The sequence below is a fragment of the Chelonoidis abingdonii genome, chromosome 1 (genome assembly GCF_003597395.2).
Source record: "Chelonoidis abingdonii isolate Lonesome George chromosome 1, CheloAbing_2.0, whole genome shotgun sequence".
Lineage (NCBI taxonomy): Eukaryota > Metazoa > Chordata > Testudines > Testudinidae > Chelonoidis > Chelonoidis abingdonii.
The window spans coordinates 108188406-108212168 of NC_133769.1; the positions used below are offsets into that span (position 1 = coordinate 108188406).

The window sequence follows — 23763 nt, forward strand, 5'->3', positions numbered from 1 at the left end:
GCTTTAACCTTGCAATAACTCTCTTATATCTTTTCTTAGTTCATAAATCCTTAGATAGTCTACTATGGGACTAGCTAAAAGCATTGTCTTGGGTGTGAGATCTAGGGTACACACTGACCTGAGATAAATGACTGGTCTCTTGGCAATGGGAACAACCTGAATATTTTGTGATCTTTGGTGTATAGCAACCAACTATCAATAAGTCCAGCTTGTCTGGGTGGCAAGATAGACTGGAGTGCCCAAGGGGACTACCTGTGACTCCATGGTAAGATTGTGATAGTGCTTTAGGAGTTCACATTTGTTACTGAGTTGGTGAAACCTAATTATAGAACACACCCTCAGTTGGGGTCTCCGCCTTGCTTCTTGACAGTCTGTCTTGAATTTGGCACTTTCAGTTGTGAGCCACTCCAGACAGACGTGTCATGATACATAAAGATGTCACCCTGAGAACTGGGAGAATCTCCAAGTTTTTACATTCAGATATAAGTATAGAAGTGGGTGATTGCTTTTGCTCTTTATCTGAAGGAATGAGTAAAAATAAAAACAAACATTTTTGCTGTTTTTGAGATGAGACCATTACTTGAAAAGCTACTTGAATTCAAACTTTGGAAGCATTTGTTCTGAATGTAATGGCAAACGTTCACTGTAAAAGCACGAAATGTTACTCTTCTGGGGGCTGATTAGTTTATATTTAATCAAACAGTTAAGGAAATACTTCTGAACAAAGCAGACAATATCCAAGTAGGTCTTTTAGGAAAACAGTTGCACATTCACAACCACCACCAAAATTACAATGAAATAGTCAGTGTGGACAGAACATATAACACATTTTGAACAATCTACCCCAGTTAATTGTGCAGCAAATAAATCTAAAGAGAAGAAAATGTACCTATGGGCCCTAAGCAGAAGCTAATATAGTGGTTCCAAATATTTTCAGGCAACTGCACAAGTTTACAGACCCAGTCTGCTACCTCTCATTCAACTATGTGCGCTTGCCCTTTTCCACACTGCAGCACCAGCCTCCTGGGGTTAGAGCATAAACAATTAAATGAAAATCTAGCCAGCAGCAGTGTACTGAGGATCAGCACAGAGGCTTATCATCAACATGTGAAGAAGGTACCTACAGTACCAGTCATGAAAATCTGAAATCTACAGATACCGCTGAGTAGTACTGGTATCCATTGGTTGAGAAGCACTGATTGAATACACTACAACTAACTGCTCAAGAAGTTGCATCTTAAGAGCTTGCTGTTATCACCTCTGCAAATTTAAAATATAAGGCAACCAAGACTTATTTACAGGCTATACTGTAGATCAAACTGTCACACAAGCACTAGTTTGAAAAGTTTCTTGTGGCTGCATCATACACACAGCTTCTGCATTAAAAACCATGTGCCCATCTGCACACCTGAAACCAGGGCCAGCTCCAGGCACCAGGGAAGGAAGCAGGTGCCTGGGGTGGCCAATAGAAAGGGGCAGCACTCGGTCCGTTACTGGGGTGGCATATCCGGGTTTTCGGCAGCAATTCAGCGCTGGGTCCTTCACTCCTCCTCCTCCTCTTCAGCGGCAGCTAAATTGGGTTTTCCTTTTTTTTCCTTCCTTCATCTTCACCGCTTGGGGCAGCAAAAAAGCTGGAGCCGGCACTGCCTGAAACCTAGGCTGCCTTCTATGCACACAGAGATCAGCTCTCCGTACTTTGAGATATCATTGAAAGAAGTTCAGGGTTCTGTGTAGCTGTTCAATCCTTAAGAAAGAACTTCAAATGTAGAAATGTGCCTGCACAAAACTTTGGATCCAAACACCCCCTACCTTAGGATATTTACAGTGCAACTGAGATTTTTTAATCCACCTTAATTAAAGTCTCACCTGCCACATCAAGAACTATAGCAAGTTCAAGTTCAAGTCAAGAAGACCTCTCTTCTAAGAGGAATGTAATGAGTAGGGCAAGAACAAAAGGACATGACATAGTATATTGCAGAGGTCGGCAACCTATGGCACACGTGCCAAATACGGCACGCGAGCCCATTTTTAATGGCACGCTGCTGCCTGCCGGCCCTGCTCAGCCTGCTACCAAGCGGGCTGGGCAGGGCCAGGACCTCAGCAGGCAGCAGCGTGCCATTAAAAATCCTGCCTGGCCCAGCCTGCTCTTCTCTGCCCCCGCCCAGTGATCTCTCCTGCAGAGACAGGGGGCAGAAGCTTGGTCCTGCCAACTGCTGCTGCAGGGCAGCCTCCAACAGCAGCCAACCTCCCTCCTCTCCTGCCTCTTCCCCAGAGTGCTAGGTTCCTGCCCCTCCTCCTCTCCCTCTCTGCAGCCTAACAGATGGCCTTGGAGAGGGAGAGGGAGCAGGAGAAGCGGAGCCAGAACCACAGCCGCAGCGTGCTCGCTGATCCGGAGAAGAGGTGGGGATGGGGCCTTGGGGAAGGAGGGTGGAATTAGGGCATATCCCCTCCAGCTCCCTGCCATGAGCTGCTCAGGGCAGGGGGCTGGGAGCATCCCCACAACTCCAGCCCACACCCCCAACCCCCTGCCCTGACTCCTGAACCTCTCACATCCCCCCAGCACTCTACCCCGAGTCCTTCACCCCCCACACCCTCCAGGCCCCTGCCCTGATCTCTGAACATTCCCATGATCCCAGCCCTGACTCCAGCACCCACACACATACCCAGATCCCCCATACTCCATACCCTGACTCCTGCACAGCCCTCACGCATCCTCAGCCTTCTGCCCTGACTTCTGCACCCTCTCCACACACCCCATCCCCCTGTCCTGACTTCTGAACTCCCCACACATACCCAGCCCTCCCACACCCTATGCCCAGACTCTTGCACTTTCCACATCCCCACCCCCACCCTGACACCAAACAGAAGCTCCTGTACCCCACTCACCATTCCCACCAGCACCTCTTACACCAAATGGGAGCTGCCTAGGTAAGCACTCCACACCCAAACCTCCTGCCCCAACACTGAGCCTCCTCCCTCATTCTAGCTCCTGGCCAGATCCTACACCCCAACCCCCAGCCTGCTCCTTCACCCCCAGCCCTGTGCTCAGTGCACTCCCACCCTCAGCTCAGTGCAGAGAGAGAGAGAGGAAGAGAATGGGCTAAAACCAAGGAGAAGGTAGGTACCTACTCTATGTGGGCAGGGCTGGGACTCCAGACCAGCAGCAGGCTGAGCGGGGCCGGCAGCCAGGATTCTGGCTGGCAGGAGCCAGCAGATGGAACCCCAGACTGGCAGTGGGCTGAGCAGGCCTGCGGCATAAGATCAGCATTTTAATTTAATTTTAAATGAAGCTTCTTAAACATTTTGAAAACCTTGTTTACTTTACATACGACAATATTTTCATTATATAATATAGACAGAGAGAGACCCTCTAAAAAACGTTAAAATGTATTACTGGCACGTGAAACCTTAAATTAAAGTGAATAAATGAAGACTCGGCACACGACTTCTGAAAGGTTGCTGACCCCTAGTATATGGTATGGCATGAGTGGAAAAGAGAGTGAAACAATCAAACAAATTAACCAAACTGCTATTCAAAAAGAATATTTTCAGAAGTCAGTAACTGTGCGGAGTCATGTGTGGAAACGAGGTTTTGCATTTTACTGCAAGTTATTTAGTCTAGTGGGAAGGAGGAGTTATAAATCTTCCCTGAGAAGGAATGAGACAGTGGAAGAATCTCCAAATGTATATGGTGCTATGTTGGAGTAAATCCTGCTCCCTCCTCTTGCATTTTAATTTTTTAACACTCAGTGAAAAAATAATAAGAACAAAAAGCCCTAAAAGCATCATTCACAATAGAGAAGCCTGCCTCCAAATAAGCAGGGCAAGGTGGATCTCTTTCCAAAAAACAATAGAAATCAAAGACTGTTGACATCAAGCCATAGCTGCTACACATCCCACTACCACCACATAACTCTGCCACTTCTAACACAGTCAGACAAAATAAGATTACATATCAGATAAGGAAGCAGTTCTGAATTTAAAACAGAAAAAATGATGATCTTATCGCGGCTTAAGATTTCACATGTTTACTCAGCAATAAAATGTTCTCTTTAAAAAAGCAACAGAGACCTGGGAATAGACAACTCCTTCCTGTGTGCAACCCTTGTTTGTCTTTAGAGCTGAAAGAGAATTATAAACATAAGTATAAAAAAAAATCAATTGCCACAAAAATAATAAATAAATAGCCCATGTGAATTTGATGAAAGATTGGCTCAGAAGACTGCTTTTGGCCTCAATAGAAAGATATGCTTTCATCCTGTTTTGACTACACTCATACGTTTACCTAACATAATTGGATGTAGTTAATATTGCAGAAGCCTTCAAGCAGTGCACATTTCTATCATTAGCTAGTTTAAAGCCTTAATGATATCTCTTGTGTTGCAGAAAAGCTTAATATGGGCTTTAAAAGTGATTGGCAAGTTTTCAACAGGAGGCAAAACTGGGAAAAGGAGGACGAGGCCTAATAAAAATCTGATCTTGCTTTTCTTACCCATTTAAAAATAAAATACTATAGCATCCAAAGAAAGGCCAGGAAAAAATCTGTAGATAAAGAACAAAGATTAATCCCAGATTGTAAAATAAATGAAGGGAAGAAAGAACCAGTGAGACAGTGAAGGGAGACAGTCTCTCCCTTCTGTCCTATTCCCCTTCGCATTTTGCCTGTGTGCGCATGCACACGCAAGTGAGCGCATGCCCAAATTAGTGTCTTCCTACACCTGCACTGCAGTAAAATCATCTTTCTGAACTCTACTGTGCTATGCTCTCTCTTTTTTTCCCCTCTCATCTAAGCAGCACTGTGTCACAATACGCTATAAATAAGGCAAATATGAGGGTGTGGGTTTGTTGTTGTCGTTGTCATTTTTTAAAATTGACTAATTTAGACCATTTTCCAGGAACAGAAGTTTCACAGGTTAGTTTAGTTTCAAAAGTAGTGTAATTGCATGCAGCTGCATGGAGTATTCCTAAACTGCCTTGTACGACCACTGAGAGGGAAATTTACACTGATTGTCAGCCACTATCGTTAGTGCTGGACAGTATGTAATCCAGCTGGTGTTCCCATATCTACCTAGGATCAGGTATTGACCCAGCGACAGATGGGTTATAATAGCTGAAAAGAAAGAGTTTTACCTTTTAAAACAAAAAACAAACCCTAATGATTTCTTGGTACCTCATTGTATTTATAGTCTTGTTTCCTTTAGTTTTTTCAAACTACTGGTTTTACACACACACACACACGCGCGCACGAAGGGCAAAGAATTTATACTTCATCGAATTTATACTTCAGCTTTATAATCTTTACAGAGGAAGAGATGTCCAGATACCAAGCAAATGAGAGCAGTATAAGAATATGAATAAAGCAGAAAAAGATTTAGGGTCAGATTCTAATACCCTTACTCATGTTGAAAAGTAACCATGACTGGTCCTACTGAACTCAAAGAGATCACTCACAAGATATGGTGCTACTCAGCGTGAGTCAAGGCATCAAAGTCTGGCCCATACAGTTTACCCTACTGTCTCTGATATGGGGACTCAAAAGTAAAGGCCTACAAATCATCCAGTCTCCTTACAGTCAACCATAAAAAAGAAAAAAGCGTCCCATATTGCTGAGGCTACAACTCATGTAATCTAAAACTAGTCAGCTTCTGGATCTCTGAGCACTGCCTATTTTCATTCTGTAGAAGGAGCACAACCTAGAAAAATGAAATGGGCTCCTTGTGTTCCATCATATTCCACAGCCAAAAATTTCCTCATGCTCTGGAAACTGATGCTACTCCATTAGTTCTGCTTCACAGAAGATGAATGAGTTGTTCTTGTTTAGCCTTTTGTAAATGGCATCCAAAGCTGTAACAAATATTAGTCTCCACCTTCATAAGAAATTAAAAAATCTTAAGCAAACATATCCATAGGACCTGCCTTGACAATCAAAGAGAACCCAATTAAAAGCCTCTTCAAAGAGGTGCGCCTTATACCATGCCATACCATATCTGTGCCTGTGGCAGACAGACTGTTGGAAGTAGTATCATGTGTGAGGGTGAGGCACAAAGTCTGAGGCTCCAATTTGGGAAAGCATCCCTATTCAGGGAGGGTCCTTAAGCGCATGTGTTAAAGTTCCATTAAAGTCAATGGAATTTAAGGGCATGCTTAAATGCTTTGATGCGACTAAGTGCTTCCTAAATGACTTCCCCAAGGTTACATAGAAAGTTGGTGGCAGAGCCAAAAACCGAATCCCAATATCATAAGTCCCAATCTAGTGCCTTAATCACAAGTCAACCATTCATTTCATTGATATACAGACGTCCAGTTGGCTCCCATGACACCACCCAGCATATTGTGATGCAGCTAATATGTCAAGAATTTCTAAGGGCTATCCCAAGCCAAAGTTGGATCTATTTTACAGCTAACAGCAGCAATCATCTGACAGTTTTAGTTAAATGCCCGGAACTGAAGTAGAGATTATGTACTGTGAGTGCATGAAGGGCCATCCAATCTGAGAGAAAAATAAATAGTTATTTTATTATTAAATTTAATAAATTAAATTAATATTGCATTTAATATTTATTTTATTATTTTCTAAAGTGCCCATTGCAAACATTTGGCATGAAGTACAATTTCAAAGCAGTTAAACCAAACTGAATTTAACAGCCCAAAAAACTTTGTCAAAAACTTTTCAAAGAAACGTGGGAGAAGAAAAAAGGAACCAAAATATTAAGAGTTATTTGAAAAAGGAAGGTGGAAAAATAGTCAAGAATTAACTGATTCAACTTGAAAGGCCTTGTAATTAGCCTAGAAAATAGCCACAGAATGATTCAGGTTAAAGACACTAAGGTGAAGTAGTTTCAACAGCCCCACCTAGTTACAAGCTTGAGAGACAAAGGTAGGACAAACCTAGTTCACCTGCCTTGAAGGGATTTAGGCAAAACTCCTCAAATACCAGATTGTTTGACTGGGGTTTCTGAGTGCTATTACCCAATTGACCAAGTTCTCTGTTGGCATAACTCCACCTGGTTTCAGTGGAGTTATGTCAGCAAGAGATTTGAAACCCAGCGTTTTAGGATGACACATGATCTAGTAGGGTGTAGCAAGTAGTTGGGTACAAAGGTAGGTTGTGATAAATTCAAAGCTAAGATGCTCTTTTTCATTCAATCCTGCAAAGTGGTGAGCAATTTCTGGAGGCACTGAGCACCCTCAACTCACAATTCAGTACTTTGCAAGACTGATCACTGCTTTACATGCAGTAGAGTTCCTACTTATTTGAATTTGCCCAACGAGGCAAAATAATCCTCCAGTTATTCGGCATCACAAATGGCTGCAGTTTCAACCCATTACTTGCTGTCAATAGTGATAAAGTTGTCTCAGGTTGAGATGCAGCATCACCACATACTGACATCATGATGAGAAGATGCATATTTTGTGAAATTAGCCTGGTGCTATGAGGGAAAAATCTGGGGGAACAATCTGGAACTTCAGTTTTTCTATAAAATAGGCAGCACAGGTCCATTAAAAATCACTGCTGCCCAACTAATTTTGAGACACAAAGCAACCTATAACTTCATGAGATTCACTCAAGCTCCTTGTGTCTGAATTAACACAAAGGAAAATTGGATAAAGAAAAAGAAAAGCAAGAACCAACCAAACAAAAAAAACATTCTGATAAACAAGTCTAAAAATATCCTCTAAACCTGGGTGTAGGACTGCAAATTAATTATATGAATATGCTCAGGAATGTGGTTGTTACAGTTTATGTAAACATCTATCCTGCTGAAGGTGACAGAAATGGTGTTCTTACCAGTTGAACAAAAAGTGTTTTCTTCTGCAACATTTTAATCCTTTGAATCATTTTCCAAATACTGTATTAGCCATCTTCAAAATATTTGTGACTAGTGTTTCCAAACCATTGTGCGTGTGTGCACATCAGTCTTTCACATAGTATACAAGTCACCCATTTATAAGCTAGGGTTATTGTATTTTGCGAAAATAACAACCTGGGAACAAACTCAGAGTTCCACATGAGAATGTGATGGATGATGAAGCTGACCCAACAGGAAGTGCAAGTCCTAATCGTTATGTAAAATTACAATGAAGGAAAATTTTGTAAACAGAAAGGGAAGGGCTTAGAGATTAGATAGCGTGTGCTACGTGGTTTTTTTCCGGCAACTTGATTAACAGTCTAATTTAGTAAAGAATGTCTCTTCCTCCAATGGTCCTGATCCTCCACATCCTTGAACACTGTGTATTAATATTATTTATTATTTGTACTGTGGTAGCACTTACGGGCCCGAATCACAGACCAGGACCCCATTGTGCTAGGTGCTGTACAAACACAGAACATGTGGAAACATTTACCTTGGTACAAAACGAGAGCAAAATGCTACCACATTCTGATTTGGTAGTTGTTCATACTGACTTGGCACAGGTGTAAATGGCTACATGCCCAAGACAGTGTTGAATCAGGGCCTATATGTTGTACCATGGAGCTCCCTGTTTGTTAATGAAACTGAATTGAATCCAGCCAAGACTTTCAATATGCTGAATGTCCTGGAAATTTAGCACTGTCAGAAGCCAGTCAGGTTCATTTTCCAGTAAATATTACCGAATGGTACAAAGCCATTTAATTATTCCCCTCATTGTGGAGGTGACACCCTTTCTTTTTTGTCTGGCACTTAATGATTCCCACCCCCCACTATACACAACAACATTTAAGTTCTTAAGTTTTAAAATCACAAGCCTCCACAAGGATGTGTTAATTATTTTGTTTTTCAAAGCATGAACAAATGTGTTTGATAGAGATGGACTAGGGAAGCAGAACTTGAACCTGGATTAGGGTTATGGCTATAGGTATATTATACTTGGTATAAATTGCTGTAGCTCTAGGGAAATTAATGGAACTATATTGATTTACACCAGCCAAGGTTCTTACACAAAATTGGTATTTGAGGCTCAGCCTGAGCTAGTTTGACGGTACTGAACTCTCACAAGCTGCTCCTGTGATGTCTTGTCCCCATACGTCAGAAAAGCCACTAGTTGAGCTGATCCTGTAAGACTTCTATAGTCTTGGCCCACAGCTGAACATGATGCAGAAAATTGACTCCTTGTGGTTTATTGATGATATGTTATTTACATAAGGCCATGGGTGGGCTTGTAGCTTTACAGAATAAAGATGAGACCAATACAAAGATATTATGATCTAATTTATATAGACAAAATGAGTAAATCCCTCAACACATGGAGAAGTGGGGGGTATAAACAAATACAAAATACAAAAGAATTGGGAGAACTATTTGGGGGTGGGGAATGAGGCTGTAAGTCGCTTGTATTGCCCTGTTCTATGAACTTCTTGGAGGGGAGGGGATCATCGTTCTTGCTTTTTCATTCTCAGCAACCATAATAGAAAGGGAAAGGCACCTGAATGGGAATATTATAGCTCAAACTCAGAACCAAAGCTGTAAGAGTAGATTTGGATTTATGGACTTCAATTGTAACCTTCCCCACATTTGTAAGGATTCACATTTGAGGTTCTGGACTGGACCGATCATTAGTTTTACCATTTGCTAACAGCATTAATCCTTTTAGAATGTTTGCCACAGCCGTCAGATAAACATAGCTTATCCAGTATTTACCCTTGCTGTGGGCATACCAATCTGCATTCTCTCTGACTGATCTGGCCTGCAGTATCTTGAATACAACTTGTCATTCAAATTATAGACCAGGCAACCTCTGGATCTCTCTTTTAACAGCTAACTACGAACATTCGGATTGTCCTTTTAAAAAAAACTTACACGTTAATGATTTGCAAGTATTAATTCCTCAGAAAATTTTCAACGTGGAAAATGAAAACAATTTCCAAACACATTATGATCATTATCCTGCCTAAAATGATTCAACAGACATTAATAACCCCATCTCCCAGAGAACACAGTAATGCTGTGCAGCTATAAAGGTTCAAGTACCACGTTAGTGCTCTTACAAGGAAAACTCAATGCAAGCGATTACTTGTAATGGTTGTGAGAAGAAGGTGTCATTTACTACAGCAGAGTCCCCAGCTACAATTCTTATTAAGGTTTCAAGGAAAAACTAAATTCAAAGCAATTTCTTACTTTTTTAGCACAAGTTCTATGCACTAAGTCTCACTTTTTCCTCTCCTGCTGTAACTATAAATGTAGGGGAAAGACTGTGTATTTCAAAAGATGAAGACTGTATTCATTAACAGTACAAAATTTAAAAAAAAAGGCCGAAGCACTCATCTTAATCAAGTCTATGTGAAAAATATGAGGTCATTACTGCCTGCCTGGTGATTGCATGGATAAGAATAAAAAATATCCCAGGCTTGCAAGAAAATAACGCTTAGTTTGTTATACTTGGTTGCTTGTTATAAAGTGGATGCTGACAGTGAGCCTCAATGCAGATTGAAGCCACAGTCACTCTAGGCTTCTTCAACAAATACAGCATAAAATTACCAATCAGCAATTCAAAAACACCATGAAGAGGGCAAGAGGAAAGGTGGGGAGGGAGGGAGGACCTAAAATGCTCCTTTCAACAACATTCAAAAGAGATTTCCTTGAAGATGCATATATCATCAAAGGGAAACTCAAGCACTCAAAATAAATATTGCTCGGCTTCAGTTTATATAAGGCAAAACCCACTTTGCTTGCGTACACACCGAGTAATCAGGCCTGATGCAAGAGAAGTGTGGGTGAACTGAGAAGATGAAATCCACCCACTGACCTGGGCACAAGGCATGGGTCTGTAGTGCAGCCATGTCTATAGCTATTAGTCCAGCCTTTAGCTCCCTCTGCATCACTCATGTGGAGTACCAGGGTGATGGGATTGGTGGAAATGCAGCTCCAGGGCCTCTACCCTAGCCTTGGCTCACTAACTAAGCCTATGCCCAAAGTAATACTGGAGGTACTTCTTCCAAGTTATGAAAACCCCTTCCAAAACTTAAAATTCACAATTTAAATAAATACAGCACCTAGCACAGTGGGGTCCTGACCCATGACTGGAGCACAAATTTACTTTTCTTGGGAGCTCAAGTATCAAAAAAAGTAAAAGTTCACAGCCTGTTATAATAATCTAGAACAACAAAAGTTGATGGAAAAGGGTACAAAAAGGAGACAGGAAAACTGAATTAGTCTAAACAAGAAAAGCTTACTAATGTAACTCAAGGACAGTTAAAATCAGGATTGGTAAACAAGAAAATATGGGTCCAGAGATTAATAAACCAAAATTGGTTAGTCAAATATAAGGTTCAATTGGTGGACAAAATAATGAAGGAATTGGCTATTCCACCAATTCCTATTTGGATCCTTAAAACTCCCTATTTGGATCCTTAAAAAAAGAAAATTTGGTGGGGCAAATAGAAAAAAAAACAGACACAGGGAAAGAACAGATGGAAGCTTCTTCACCATCGTGGCTGTCGGCCCAACCATCTCCTGGGACCCTGGGCCATTGTCATCCTAATCCTGCGAGATGCTCGGACCAAATCATGCCAGATTGGGGCCAGAGATAACATCACCATCTCTATCTACCAGCTTCAACTGAATCCCATACACCACCTGAGATGAAATAGGATCTTACTTTAACAAAGCAGCTGTGACAACAGCAGCTCCAGTCCATTTCAACTGACTTCTCTTTTCCCCAAAAGGACAGTTATTGCATCTTTGATACCATCTAAGAAACTGTCTAACAAAGGGGGCGGTTTCCTTCCGAAATTCTCTCCAGCTAAAGGGAATGGGAACAAGGGATGTCATGAAAAAGAACGCCTTACTTAATACTTCACATTTTAATTGTTTTTCCTCATTTTCAGTATCTTTAGTAACAGGTGAAAAACGTAATGGTGTGTTTGCCGTGGAACTAAGCAGGCTAAGGCCTTCTACACCACATTCCAGACCTTGTTTAACACTGTTTAATGTTGGACAGTGACTGGGTTATGTTAATATCTTTGACCCATATAGTCCATCTAAATTAATACAACAGGGGCACCAACTGCTACAATAATGCAAATAATAATAATAAAATACATCACATTAAACTGCTTAAATCCATTGCCAGTGCCCCTAAAAAAATGATGAGATCTGTCCTCAAAACACCCTTGTCATTCCAATGAATAACTCCATCCCAGCCAACACCAAAGAAAAGAAAAAAATGAGCTTTGCATTATATCAGGAAGGATAACAAAGCCAGACTGCGTCAAACCAAGGGGGAGAACCACACCAAGAGACCCTTCTGTACTTCCAGTTTACAGGAACCCCCCACTGACCACAACTGCAGCAGTGCGGCATGAGGAAGGAGACATGGGTGAAAACAAAAGTTGCTTCTTCATATACTTTGGATTCAAAGTCCAAGAAGACAGAGACAAATACAGCCTGGAAAATACCAACTCCAAGTGCACAATCTTATACAACACTTAGTCCTTTTTTATAGTGGCATCAGTGTTGTATGTGGCTACACGTTACTATATGCTGCAGTGAAAGGCGGGCTGCATTCACACTCACTGCAATGTGTAGCCACACATGGCAGTGAAAGGCTCTGGCAGGAGAAGGCAGCAGGGAATGGCTCCAGCAGCAGGGAGCTATTGGAACCTTCCCCCACTGCTGGAGTCTTTCACTGGTTCTTGCAGCTCCCTGTGTCAGGGAAAGGTTCTGAAAGCTACCTGCAGTGGGGAAAAGGCTCTGGCAGTGGGGAGCTCCTGCATCTACATGACTATTTTTAAGCAGTATAGATATCCTGCTCCCAGAGCCTTTCCCTCTGCAGTGAAACACTGGCGGTGGGGAAAGGCTCAGGTGGAGGAAGGCAGCAGGGGAAGGCTTTGTCAGCTCCCCACTGCCAGAGCCTTTCACCGCTGCTACTGGAGCTGTTCACTGGCATGCATAAAGCTACATGCTGCAGTGAGTGTGGGCTTAGCCTACCTTTCACTGTAGCATGTTACTTATCCTACATGCACTGCAATTGTAGACTAGGTCTTACAGAGAGGTTTTGTTAACATGTCATAGCCACCACTGCCTTTGTGGCATGCTGGGTTAATGTACTAAGATTTTGCCTGCGATGGACTTGCCTCCTGGTTTTGGTGATGTGTGAAAAATATCCTTGGTGATTTTGTCCTACTCCCCGTTTAAGCACATCAGAAAACCACTACAAGACTGACAGCCTCAGCTGAAGCGGCCTGAGACTGGAACAGCAGGAATGTTCTATGTCAGGACTGAGCTGCATTAGCAAAGCTTTATGCATAGTGCTTACTCAAAAGCTAATGCTTTAGTCTCTCAATTTCATCAGCATAATATTTAGGGGGAAAATAACCCAGGGTAATATTTTTTGCATTTTAAATTGTACACTAGCAATTAGAAGCTGGTAATAAAAATAGAGAAGGACCTTGCTTTCAGTAATTTTCTAAGTATAAACAGAAGCACTCCCTTAAAAACTTTAAAATAACCTCTGTACAGGCAACGAGAAAAAGGCTTCTATTACTTGGAAAGTGCTTTTGTCCCTCTGCAACCATTATTCACACATACGAAGTCACATTTGAATAAACTCCAATGACCTGCCTTACATACAATTCAATACCATTTATTTTTATACAGAATCCTTTATACACAGCATCACAAACCACTTCACTGAGAGAATCAAGTGTGAGCTAAAGAGGAAAGGAAGCTTTTTGGGTGAAATTCCATGAGAAGAAATAGGGAAGCCAGAAACAGCCAGTTTCAGATAGATGAGGATGAGTACGAGGGTTTGTCTACATGGGGACATTCAAGAAAATTAATCCCAATTAACTAAAGGTCTGAATTTGAAATAGATTAGCTAAACTGCATTAAATTCCTGTATGGATGCTTTGGAAGTGAATTAAGCCAAACAAAATCAAGACCACTTTTATTCTGAATGAGGGTATTCACACAGAGGTTTAATATGGTTTAACTATCTGCTTCAAATTCACTCCTTTAGTTAATTTGGATTAATTTTCCTGGATGTCCCTGTGTAGACACATCCTAAGTAGAAGGCTGACCACCCTAAATTGTGAGGAATGATAGGTGAAAGAAGGTGGACAGCAGACAAAGTGAAGTGTGGGAGACAGACGCCTCCAAGATTGGAAATGCATGAGCAAACAGGAGAACAGGTAGATAAAAAGCTCAGAAGTAAATGAAGCAAGTCCATGGAACGGTATTTTCAATTCAATTAAATCATTTAACAAGCCAGTGACAATGACAAAGGGTACAGGAAGCATAGTTTTGTGATTTTAGGAGACCTGAGTTCTTTCTCTCCTCTGCCATATGCTTCCTGTGTGAGCTTGAGTAAATCACTTCATCTGTGCCTCAAGTCCCCATCTGTAGAATGGAAATAGTGATACATTGGGGTGTTGGGAGGTTAAATCCATAAATACTTAGGAGATTGCTCAGACACTAATGAAAGCAATGTGTGTACCTAACCAGACAGGGAACAGTATGGTCCTAAGAGCATAGGCACCAACTCCATGCGTGCTCTGGGTCTGGAGCACCCATAGGGAAAAAATGGCGGGTGCTGAACATCCACCGGCAGGCCCCCATCAGCCCCTCCAGCACCTCTCATCTGTCAGTGGGCCCCACTGATCAGCACCTTCCCCACCCTCCCTTTGGCTCCTGCCCACTGTAAACAGCCATTTTGCAGCGTGCAGGAGGCTGCGGGTAAGAGGGGAGGAGTGAGGACGTGGTGTGCTTGGGGAAGGGGGTGGAGTGGGGGCAGGAAGAGGTGGAGCATGGGTGGGGCCTTGGGGGAACGGGTGGAGTGGGAAGACCTGGGGGTTGAGCAGGCGCCTGTTCTTAAGAGAGTAAATTTACAGTGTTCTGAATCTCCATAAGTTTAGAGAGTACCACAGATGTTTACAACGATCATGAAAAAGGGAAATGCAAACTGGAGAGAACTAAAGAATGGATAAGAATTTCTACATAGACAGGTTTAAGAATAAATTCTACCAATATTGGAGAAGTGGTGATAGAAAGACAGACAGGTGAGCTGAGAGAGTGGAGGGAAGTTTAGGGTTCAAATATCAAACATGACTCTAATTAGAAATACAATTAATAACTGTATGAACCCCCTAAAAATGCTCCCTGATTTCCAGGTAATCATCAACTGGGAACTGGCTGCATTCTGAAAATGGGATAGAAACTAATTATTGTCAGTAGTCAGGAACTAATATGGGGAAGGAAAGGTGTAGGCAGGAAGAGACAGGTCACTTCCTGAGGGAGAAATAACAGCCGGTTTCTGCAGACAGAGATACAGCGTGGGGAGAACTTTTTATCCACGTGGAGAACTTCAGCCTTCGAAACATTCAGCAGCAGGAGCTCCTAGGGTAGCCAAGAGTTACAGGCAGATATAGGGTAGACAGGAAGATCAGAAAGTAAATTACAGGAGATATAGAAGACTAAGATACTGGGTGTCCACAGGTGAACTAGCAGTATACATGGAGAATTTTTAAAACATGCAGATTAGAGAAGCAGAGTGAGCAGTGGGGAGATGAGATAGATAGTAGATCAGAGATGGAATTTCACCCTTGAGAACTTATAGTCCTCCTGAATATCTAACACAGGCATGGTCAAACCACGGCTCATGAGCCACATGTGGCTCTTTAACAGTTAAAGTGCGGCTTGTGGAGCCTTCCATGCCCCCACCCTCATTTTCCACCTATCAGACTGCAGGGGAAAGTTTGCAGCTTCTGCCCTGTGGGGCAGGGGTCTCGGGGCCTTAGCCCTGCAGGAGGGCGTTGGGGCACAAGACCGTGCCCCAGCAGGTGCTGCCCTGCAGGGCAGGTTGTGCTTGTGGCTCTCGAACTTCTGAAGATTATCTTACGCGGTTTGGAGGGTCAATAAGTATGACCACTCCTCATCTAACATATTATTTCAACAGGCTTGAGCAGACATGGTTCAGGCTTATAGTACTTGTGTATGTGTAGGAAGAAGAAGGGAAAAGGTTAAGCCAAAAACAAGTGTGGCCATATTTTCCTGTAAAATGTCTACTGGATACCAGAAATGTTTGCTATCCCTTTGTAGCTTCCTTTTTATTATTTGTTCTAAACAATCCTTAAGAAGAGCATTTTAAAATATTTTTTAAAATATTTAGAAATTGATCTGAAACAAATAATTAAACATTCCATACGAAGATGTCTTTGTTAAACATATCTTTATTCTTTGTTGTTTGATATTATGGTAGCATCCAACTGAGATCAGAGCCCCACTCTGCTAAGCACTGAACAGACACATCTTAAGTGACAGTCCTCATCCCAAAGAACTCAAATTTAAATAGACCAGGCAGACAAAGGGTGTTGGAAGGGAGCAGTTGTGACACCATGTACCCTATATGATACCTTGTACCCCACATTCACCAATTTTGTAAGGATATGATATATTTTGTATTAAGTATGCCTTGTGAGATATCATCTGAAAACTCAGTCTGAAGAATATGATTATCCCTTTGTAATATGTGTGACAACACTGCATGTAAAATGATGAGATTTTGCTATACGATTGTTACTGAAACACGCATAAGAAGGGGGGAAAACATCATGAGCAGAGAGATGGAAGGAGGAGAAAGGTGGCTAGGGACAATGACTCTCAAAGAACTGAACAAAAGGAGAAAGTGCTCCCAGCATGGAAAGGGACACAGCTGGAATGTACTGCAGCTCATGGTGATCCAAACCTTTTGCTTTTAAGCCTATTAGCCTTGATAAAGTTTCAAAGTTAGCTTACATGTTTATCTTTTTATTTCTTTTGTAATCAATCATGACTTATTTGCATCTATACTTGTAATCACTTAAAATCTCTCTCTAATTAATAAACTTGTTTTATCTAAACCGATGTATTTTGGTTGAAGCGCTTGGGAAGCCCTACTTAAGTCAACAACCCTGGTGCAGATTCATGGCCATTGTTGGAATGATGGACTATCTGAGTTTATACTGCCCAGGAGGGTCCTGAACAGTACAAGACCCACATTTCTGGGAATGAAGGCTGGGACTGAGGGATATGTGGGTGTCACCCTGTATGTAATTCATGGATGGCTGGGCATAACATGCATGTATTCAGCTGGGAGTGACTTTACATGCTGGTGGCTGTAAGTGAGCAGAGCTTAGAGGGGTTTGCTGTTCACCAGTAAAGCAGGGTAAAAAGCATCCCAGGCTGGAGAGCTAAGGGACACAGCAGTTCAGGTTCCACCCTGGGGAATGTCACAGAGTATTATCCCCATTTGTAACTGGGGCACAGATAGATTAGGTGACTTGACACAAGAAGTCAGTGGCAGAGTGGGAAGTGAACCTGCTCTCCTGAGTCTCAGTCCCAGTGCCTTTACCACAAAACAATTATTTCCCTCTTTAACAGCTTCTCTTCAAGCCCTCAAAGTGCCCTGGAAAATAACGGAGTCATTTAGCTGACATATGTGGTCAGATTTACATTCCGTTAGTTTTATTCAGCAGTTCATCCATTCTTCTCTCTAAAGCTGATTTTCCTGAAACACTCACTGCCAGATCTGAAGCTTCTTTTTTAGGAAACCCCATCAAAATCTATGTGAGCCTTGGCCTGCCTGAGGACTGCAGGATGTGGCCTCCCAAGTGTTGAATTTACAATATGCGGTAGAGTCTTTCTACCAAACTTACCATTCTGTTGGTGAAGTTGCTGAAGTCCTTCACTAAGATATGTTTGATCATCTCTGGCTCGGACACCAACACGTACATTCGCCGACCGATGTAGTATCTACAAAGGAGGTGGAAAACCATTTTAGCACCCATAGCCAGCCAGAGAGCCACCTTCCCTAAGATGCCTCTGTTGGCTGAAATACGTTTTTTGTAAATAAATCGTATCAGGTTACCATTCTCTTTGGCAGTTCAGTATCTCTCCACCTCTCTGAAACACTTAAAAAGATTAAGCTGTCAAGTCTATTGGTATTTAAAGGAACCAATTAAAAACCTTTTATCCATTGTCATCACCAATTAAAACACTCGCTGAGAACTAATTAAAGATCCAGTCCATCATCTACTTACTCAGAGCTGCTTATTACATACTGTACTCAATGCATCACAACATAACACAATACGTTATCACTAAAGACAGACTGTAAAAGACTGGGAAGAAAACACTGATTAAAAAAAGAAAAAAAACACACACACAACCAAACAAGAAAGTATTACTAGAACCTTTGTCTAATCTAAATCGAATGCCTTTCCACCACTAGGCTGTATCTGCATTGAACATTTCTACCCTGAACATCTTCAGAAATTCTCCCACTGTTGACTAGGGAATGGTGCAGTTCCACTACTGCTAAGAACAAGGGCATTCCTGGTGTAGACCACCGCAGAGGTGTTTTTATCATGACAACAAACAAGTGACAGAGGAAGGGGGAGGGGGGGAGGGAAAAGGACTAAATTGCCTCCAAGTAAGAATAAGACCACATTGTCTTCTCTTTACCCTAGATAGCTTTGGCGAGGGAGCTATCGTTTCTTGAATCTGATCCAATGGCTCCTGCTGGCTTCTCAGACAGTGAATTGAGATTCTTTATCTGCTTCAGCTGTAGAAAAAATATAGATCTGTTTCTACCTCATCTGCACCAGTCTAACCAGATACCACAGAATAAATATGTTTGTTAACACTCATACTTTTCTCCTGAGCCCTGGCATTTGCATTCACAAAGAATGCTTGTGGCCTCACTTGGTACAGCGTTTCAGACCATGCTTCAGCCAGGAAGTACTGAAAAATCTCATGATGAAAGACTGATCTCCCCATGATAAAACCCTGAGAGGTACAAACAATTGTCTGAATTTTTATCCACAACAAAAACGATGAACTTCTCCAATTCTGCCCACCACTAGTTTGAAGTCTCTGCAGAGACACCGAAGAACAAATGGCTATGAAAACTGAGCTCCCCTTTCATTCCTTCCTAGACATGATTTTCTCCAGATAAAAGGTTAGGCACATTGGCGAGGTAGTAGGGGTAGCTGGCAATTCTGTTGCCTGCATTGTTTAGAAGAGAGGGGACCTTGGTCCCTTGAGATGCAATTCTACTATTTTGCACAAAGCCCAAATTTACTTTAACACATAACAAACCTGAATCATAATATGTTTATTTGAACCTAATGTATCTGCACTGGATATAGATGCTTGGAACAGAGTCCCTGTTTCTGGGGCAGTACTCTTCAACTGACTCATTATTTGAAATCACAGCAGTCATAAGCATCTGGCAATGAAGTTTCCAGCCATTCCCTCTTATTGTTTGTAATGATGAATCCAGTTACAAAGAAGGGAGGGGCATAGGAGGGAATAGATGGAGAAAATCCACTGATGTACCCAGGGATTAAAAAGGCTAAAATTGCTTTTATGCAAAGATCAGGGCTGCCTTTGTGCTCTCAACCTGCTTTCAAGAACAATGGTTGTAAGGGAGGATCAGTGTATCATTGCTTTCTTTCACCCCAATACATAACTGCTCCCCTGATGGCTCCTTTCTGTTTCCCCAATCTGTATGTTTATTAATATGTTCTTCCTAACTTTTTCTGGGAACTAAAGAAGTGGGGATATGGGAAGGCACTTTGGGAAAACTCAGTTCCAAGAGTCACAGTAATAATCTGTCAAGTATCAGGGGGTAGCCGTGTTAGTCTGTCTTTAAGGTGTCACTGGACTCCTAGTAATAACCTGCTAACTCTCATCAGCTATGTTTACAAGAAAAGAAAAGGGATAAGGAGACCTGAAGGTTAAGGAAGACTAAATGAGCTTTCCTGCTTAGCACACGTGGGTTCTGATCCTGCAAAAACACAGGCACATGCTTAACTTTAAGGATGAAAGTTAAAATCAAGCATGTGCATAAGTCTCTATAGGATCAGGGCTTTGTTCTCAAAACCAAGAGGATATTTCTCTATCTGTATTTGTTCTTCTATAGCCTATTAAGTTAAAAACTTCTGAACACTAATCCATTATTTCCAAATAAATAACCATTTTACCTCTGCCATATAGTTTTATAGTCATCTAGTATTATTACATAGCGATAGTTTAAGATTATTATTGGGAAAAAATGAATATTCTTGTCATATTTTACTAAATAACAGTTTGAGAGAAAAGAAACTCATGGATTCACAGCTAATTGAGGATAGTCTCTTTTATTAAGTTTCTCCAAGTTAACCCTCCTCTTGTGTGGTATTTCTATGTATTTGCTACATTCAGCTTTTCATAATCTCTTCTGTTTAAATGGGAGCCACCCAACATAAGTAAAATCCCCACATTTTTAGGTCAGCAATTTAAAGACAAAGATCTATTACTTGTCATGGTAGAGAGGTCAAGTATCCTAATTTACCATAGCATCTGACAGGACTTTGCTTCCCCCATGAGAGAAATGGTACCGTTTCTATAGCAAGAGCAGGGATGTGAGTTATACAGCCCTCTGAGGAGTACTACTGTAAGAAGTTATCCAACAGCTGTTCAACAGAGAACACAGACTTACTTACAAGAGTTACAGAAAAGCCAGGCAACCTTTCACTGTCTCTCCCAAACAGTGTGCAGTTCAAGGGAAGTGAAATGATGATATATTAAGAAAAAGAAGTTAATCTGTATCCAGAGCATTTTAATAACTAAAGAGCCTCCCATATACATGCAAACACAAAAACTCATCTATGACTCTTATTTCTTGCTGCAGTTTGGTCTGTAAGAATGAACAACAAACACATTGCATTTAATGCAATATATGAATTATTTTGCCTGTCGTTCAAATTCAACTCACGATGTCGAGTCTAGCCACTTTACAACCAATAATTTATTCAGCAAACTGACACTTCTTTTCTCCTCGGGAATTATCTGCAAACAGGTTGGAATTCTTACAGTTTTGCTTGCAACTCCTCCCTGTATACTTCAGTGCTAAGGTATAAGCTGTCTCACAGACTGCCCCGTAGTCTCCCTAGTGTGATAATGAAGCAGGCTTCAGTGAGGGAGCCGCAGATGTGGCAGCAGAGAGGTGTCAAGCCCAGCATAGAAGCAGCTGGGTCCAGTTTTCAACCAAGGTAGGGATGGTGAGTTGAAGGGTGTGAGTAAAAGATGGAAAGCCATATCCATGGGGGTGGGGGTAGGAAAGGTGGAGGAGGGAATAGCTATCCCTGCCCTATCCCATCCTTACACAAGATACGCTTTTATGTAAATGCTAAGTATTATCATTAATATATAACATCTGTCATAAGAAGTACCTTATTGGTTCAAAGTACTTTACGAAGAGCTGTATGATGATTCCTAATTTTTAAATGGGGAAACTGAGAAACAGGGATTAACGTACATACTCGAGGTCACCCAGAGACTTAGTGTCAAAATGGGCAATAAGACCCAGGTGTCCTGATTGCCAGTCCCCCATTCTAGCTAGCAGACCAATGCTACCTACTGGGGGAACAGTTTGGCCCTCCCTCTCACCTTTTAATCACACAATGACCAAAATCCTCCCAAGTATAGCACCTAGCCCAGGAGGAGCTCCTCCTCCACAAATTGCCAGAACCGTGGCTGTGCCTACCCTTCACCTCCATCTCTCCTGCACAGTCAAAAAAGTTGCCAGTTACTGGCAAACCCTGTTCAGTAACCTATATGTAACAAGTTCATGATATCAGTCCAACTCCTAGCGAACAAATAAACACACCACTAAAACCGTAAGAACATAAGAATGCCCGTACCGGGTCAGACCAAAGGTCCATCTAGCCCAGTATCTGTCTACTGACAGTGACCAATGCCAGGTGCCCCAGAGGGAGTGAAACTAACAAGCAATGATTAAGTGATCTCTCTCCTGCCATCCATCTCCATCCTCTGATGAACAGAGGCTAGGCACATCATTCTTTACCCTTCCTGGCTAATATGCATTTATGGACTTAGCCACCATGAATTTATCCAGTTCCCTTTTAAACATTGTTATAGTCCCAGCCTTCACAACCTCCTCAGGTAAGGAGTTCCACAAGTTGACTGATGCGCTGTGGTGAAGGAACTCCTTACTATGTGTTTAAACCTGCCTTACTTATTAATTTCTTTTTGGTGACTCCTGTTCTTCGTATTATGGGAATAAGTAACTACTTTTCCTTATCCCTTTCCTCTCCGCATTCCACTCATGATTGTTAATATACCTCTACTCATATGTCCTATAGTCTCTCTTTTCCAAGTGAGGAGGCTATCTCCTTTAATCTTTCCTCATTATGGACGCTCTCCAACCGCTAACGTTTAGTTTGCCTTTTCTGAACTTTTCCTAGTGCTAGAATTATCTTATTTTGGGTGAGGAGACCAATCTGAACACAGTATCGATGATGTGGGCGACCACGATTATAAGGTGCAATAAGTATTCTCAGTCTTAATACTCTATCCCCTTGTAATGATTCCCCTAACATCCTGTTTCTTTTTGACCGCCTCTGCGCACTGTGTGGAATCTTACCAGAGAACTATCCACGGATGACGCCAAGAACTTTTCCCTGACTCATTGTAATAAATAGTCCCCCATCATATTGAATGTATAGTGGGGTTAGTTTTCCCAAATTGTATATTACATTATCCACACTTCAAACTTTCATTTGGCCATTGTGTTGCCCATCACTTAGGTTTGTGAGATCCTCTTTTGAAGTTCTTGAGCAAAGCTGCTTTGGTCTTACTATCTCTGAAAGTGTTTAGTATCATCTGCAAACCTTGCCAACTCACTGTTACCCCTTTCTCCAGTATCATTATGAGAGAGAGAGCTTAGAAATAGGAGTGGCTGCCCTATGCACGGACTGACCCCTGGGGAACACCACTATACCCTCTCATTCTGACGAATTTACCAGTAAGTATACCTTTGTTCCTGCTCTTTTAACCAGTCCCAATCCATGAAAGTGACTTAAAGCAGCCGGGGTTTATAATTGACCATGACAGCTTAAAAATTTCATAAGGCCTTTGGTGAAGGGACCTTGTCAAAGGCTTCTGGAAATCTAAGTGAATGCTATGTCCACCAGATACCGGCCACCTTGTCACAATGCTTTGTTGACCCTTTCAAAGAATCTATTAGATTAGTAAGACACGATTGTTCCCTTACGCAGCAAATCCATGGTTTGACTAGCTTTGCGTCAATCAGCAGTTTATGTTTCTGTGTTGTCTGAACAATTTTAATTCTAACTATTGTATTCGAGCTAAGTTGCCCTTACCCACGACTTAGACCTAACCAGTCTGTAATTCGCCAGGATCACCTCTAGAGCCTTTTAATATTGGCATTACATTAGCGACTTCGCAGTCATTGGGTTACTGAAGGTCATGGGATGAATTAGAAGGACGAGGGACACAGTCTACAGACACAACGAGGCCTTTAGCTTTATATGTGTTCCGCGAGTTTCACCAGACTGAGTTCTTTCAGAACTCGGTGAATGTCCATCTGGTCCGGTGATTGCTTAATCGTTGATCTATAATTAATTCCAAAACCACCTCTAGTGACACTTAATCTGTTGACAGTTCCGTAGATTTGTCACCTACAAAAGCTGGCTCATTTGGGAAAGTCTCCCTAACATCCTGACAAGCGTGAAGAACCTAGGAAGCAAGACATCCATATTTATCTTTCCTTCCGCAATGACTTATCGTCTTTAAGTCTCTTTGTATCTCGATCGAAAGGGGCCTCCACGTGGTTGTTTAGCAGCTCCTGCTTCTCGAAGTGTATTAAAAAACAATTGTTATTACGCAACTTTGGACGTTTTGGGGCTATGCCGTTTCTTGGCAAACTAACCTACTTTGGTTTCTTATTACCCAGCGCTGCTGTCGCACTTAAGCTGGCAGTGTTTGCTGCTCCGTCTAT

At 41.8% G+C, this 23763-nt stretch overlaps 1 protein-coding gene across 2 annotated transcripts in view; it reads right to left on the minus strand.

Annotated features, from left to right (window-relative positions):
* The window catches only part of TBXAS1 (thromboxane A synthase 1), a 357796-nt gene that overhangs the window by 159701 nt on the left and 174332 nt on the right, over positions 1 to 23763 (minus strand). For both annotated transcript variants that reach the window (XM_075068946.1, XM_032781962.2), the window contains one exon: positions 17612 to 17708. In XM_075068946.1, the coding sequence (XP_074925047.1) occupies positions 17612 to 17689 (78 nt within the window). In that variant the 5' untranslated portion in view covers positions 17690 to 17708. The remainder of the gene's footprint in view (positions 1 to 17611; positions 17709 to 23763) is intronic.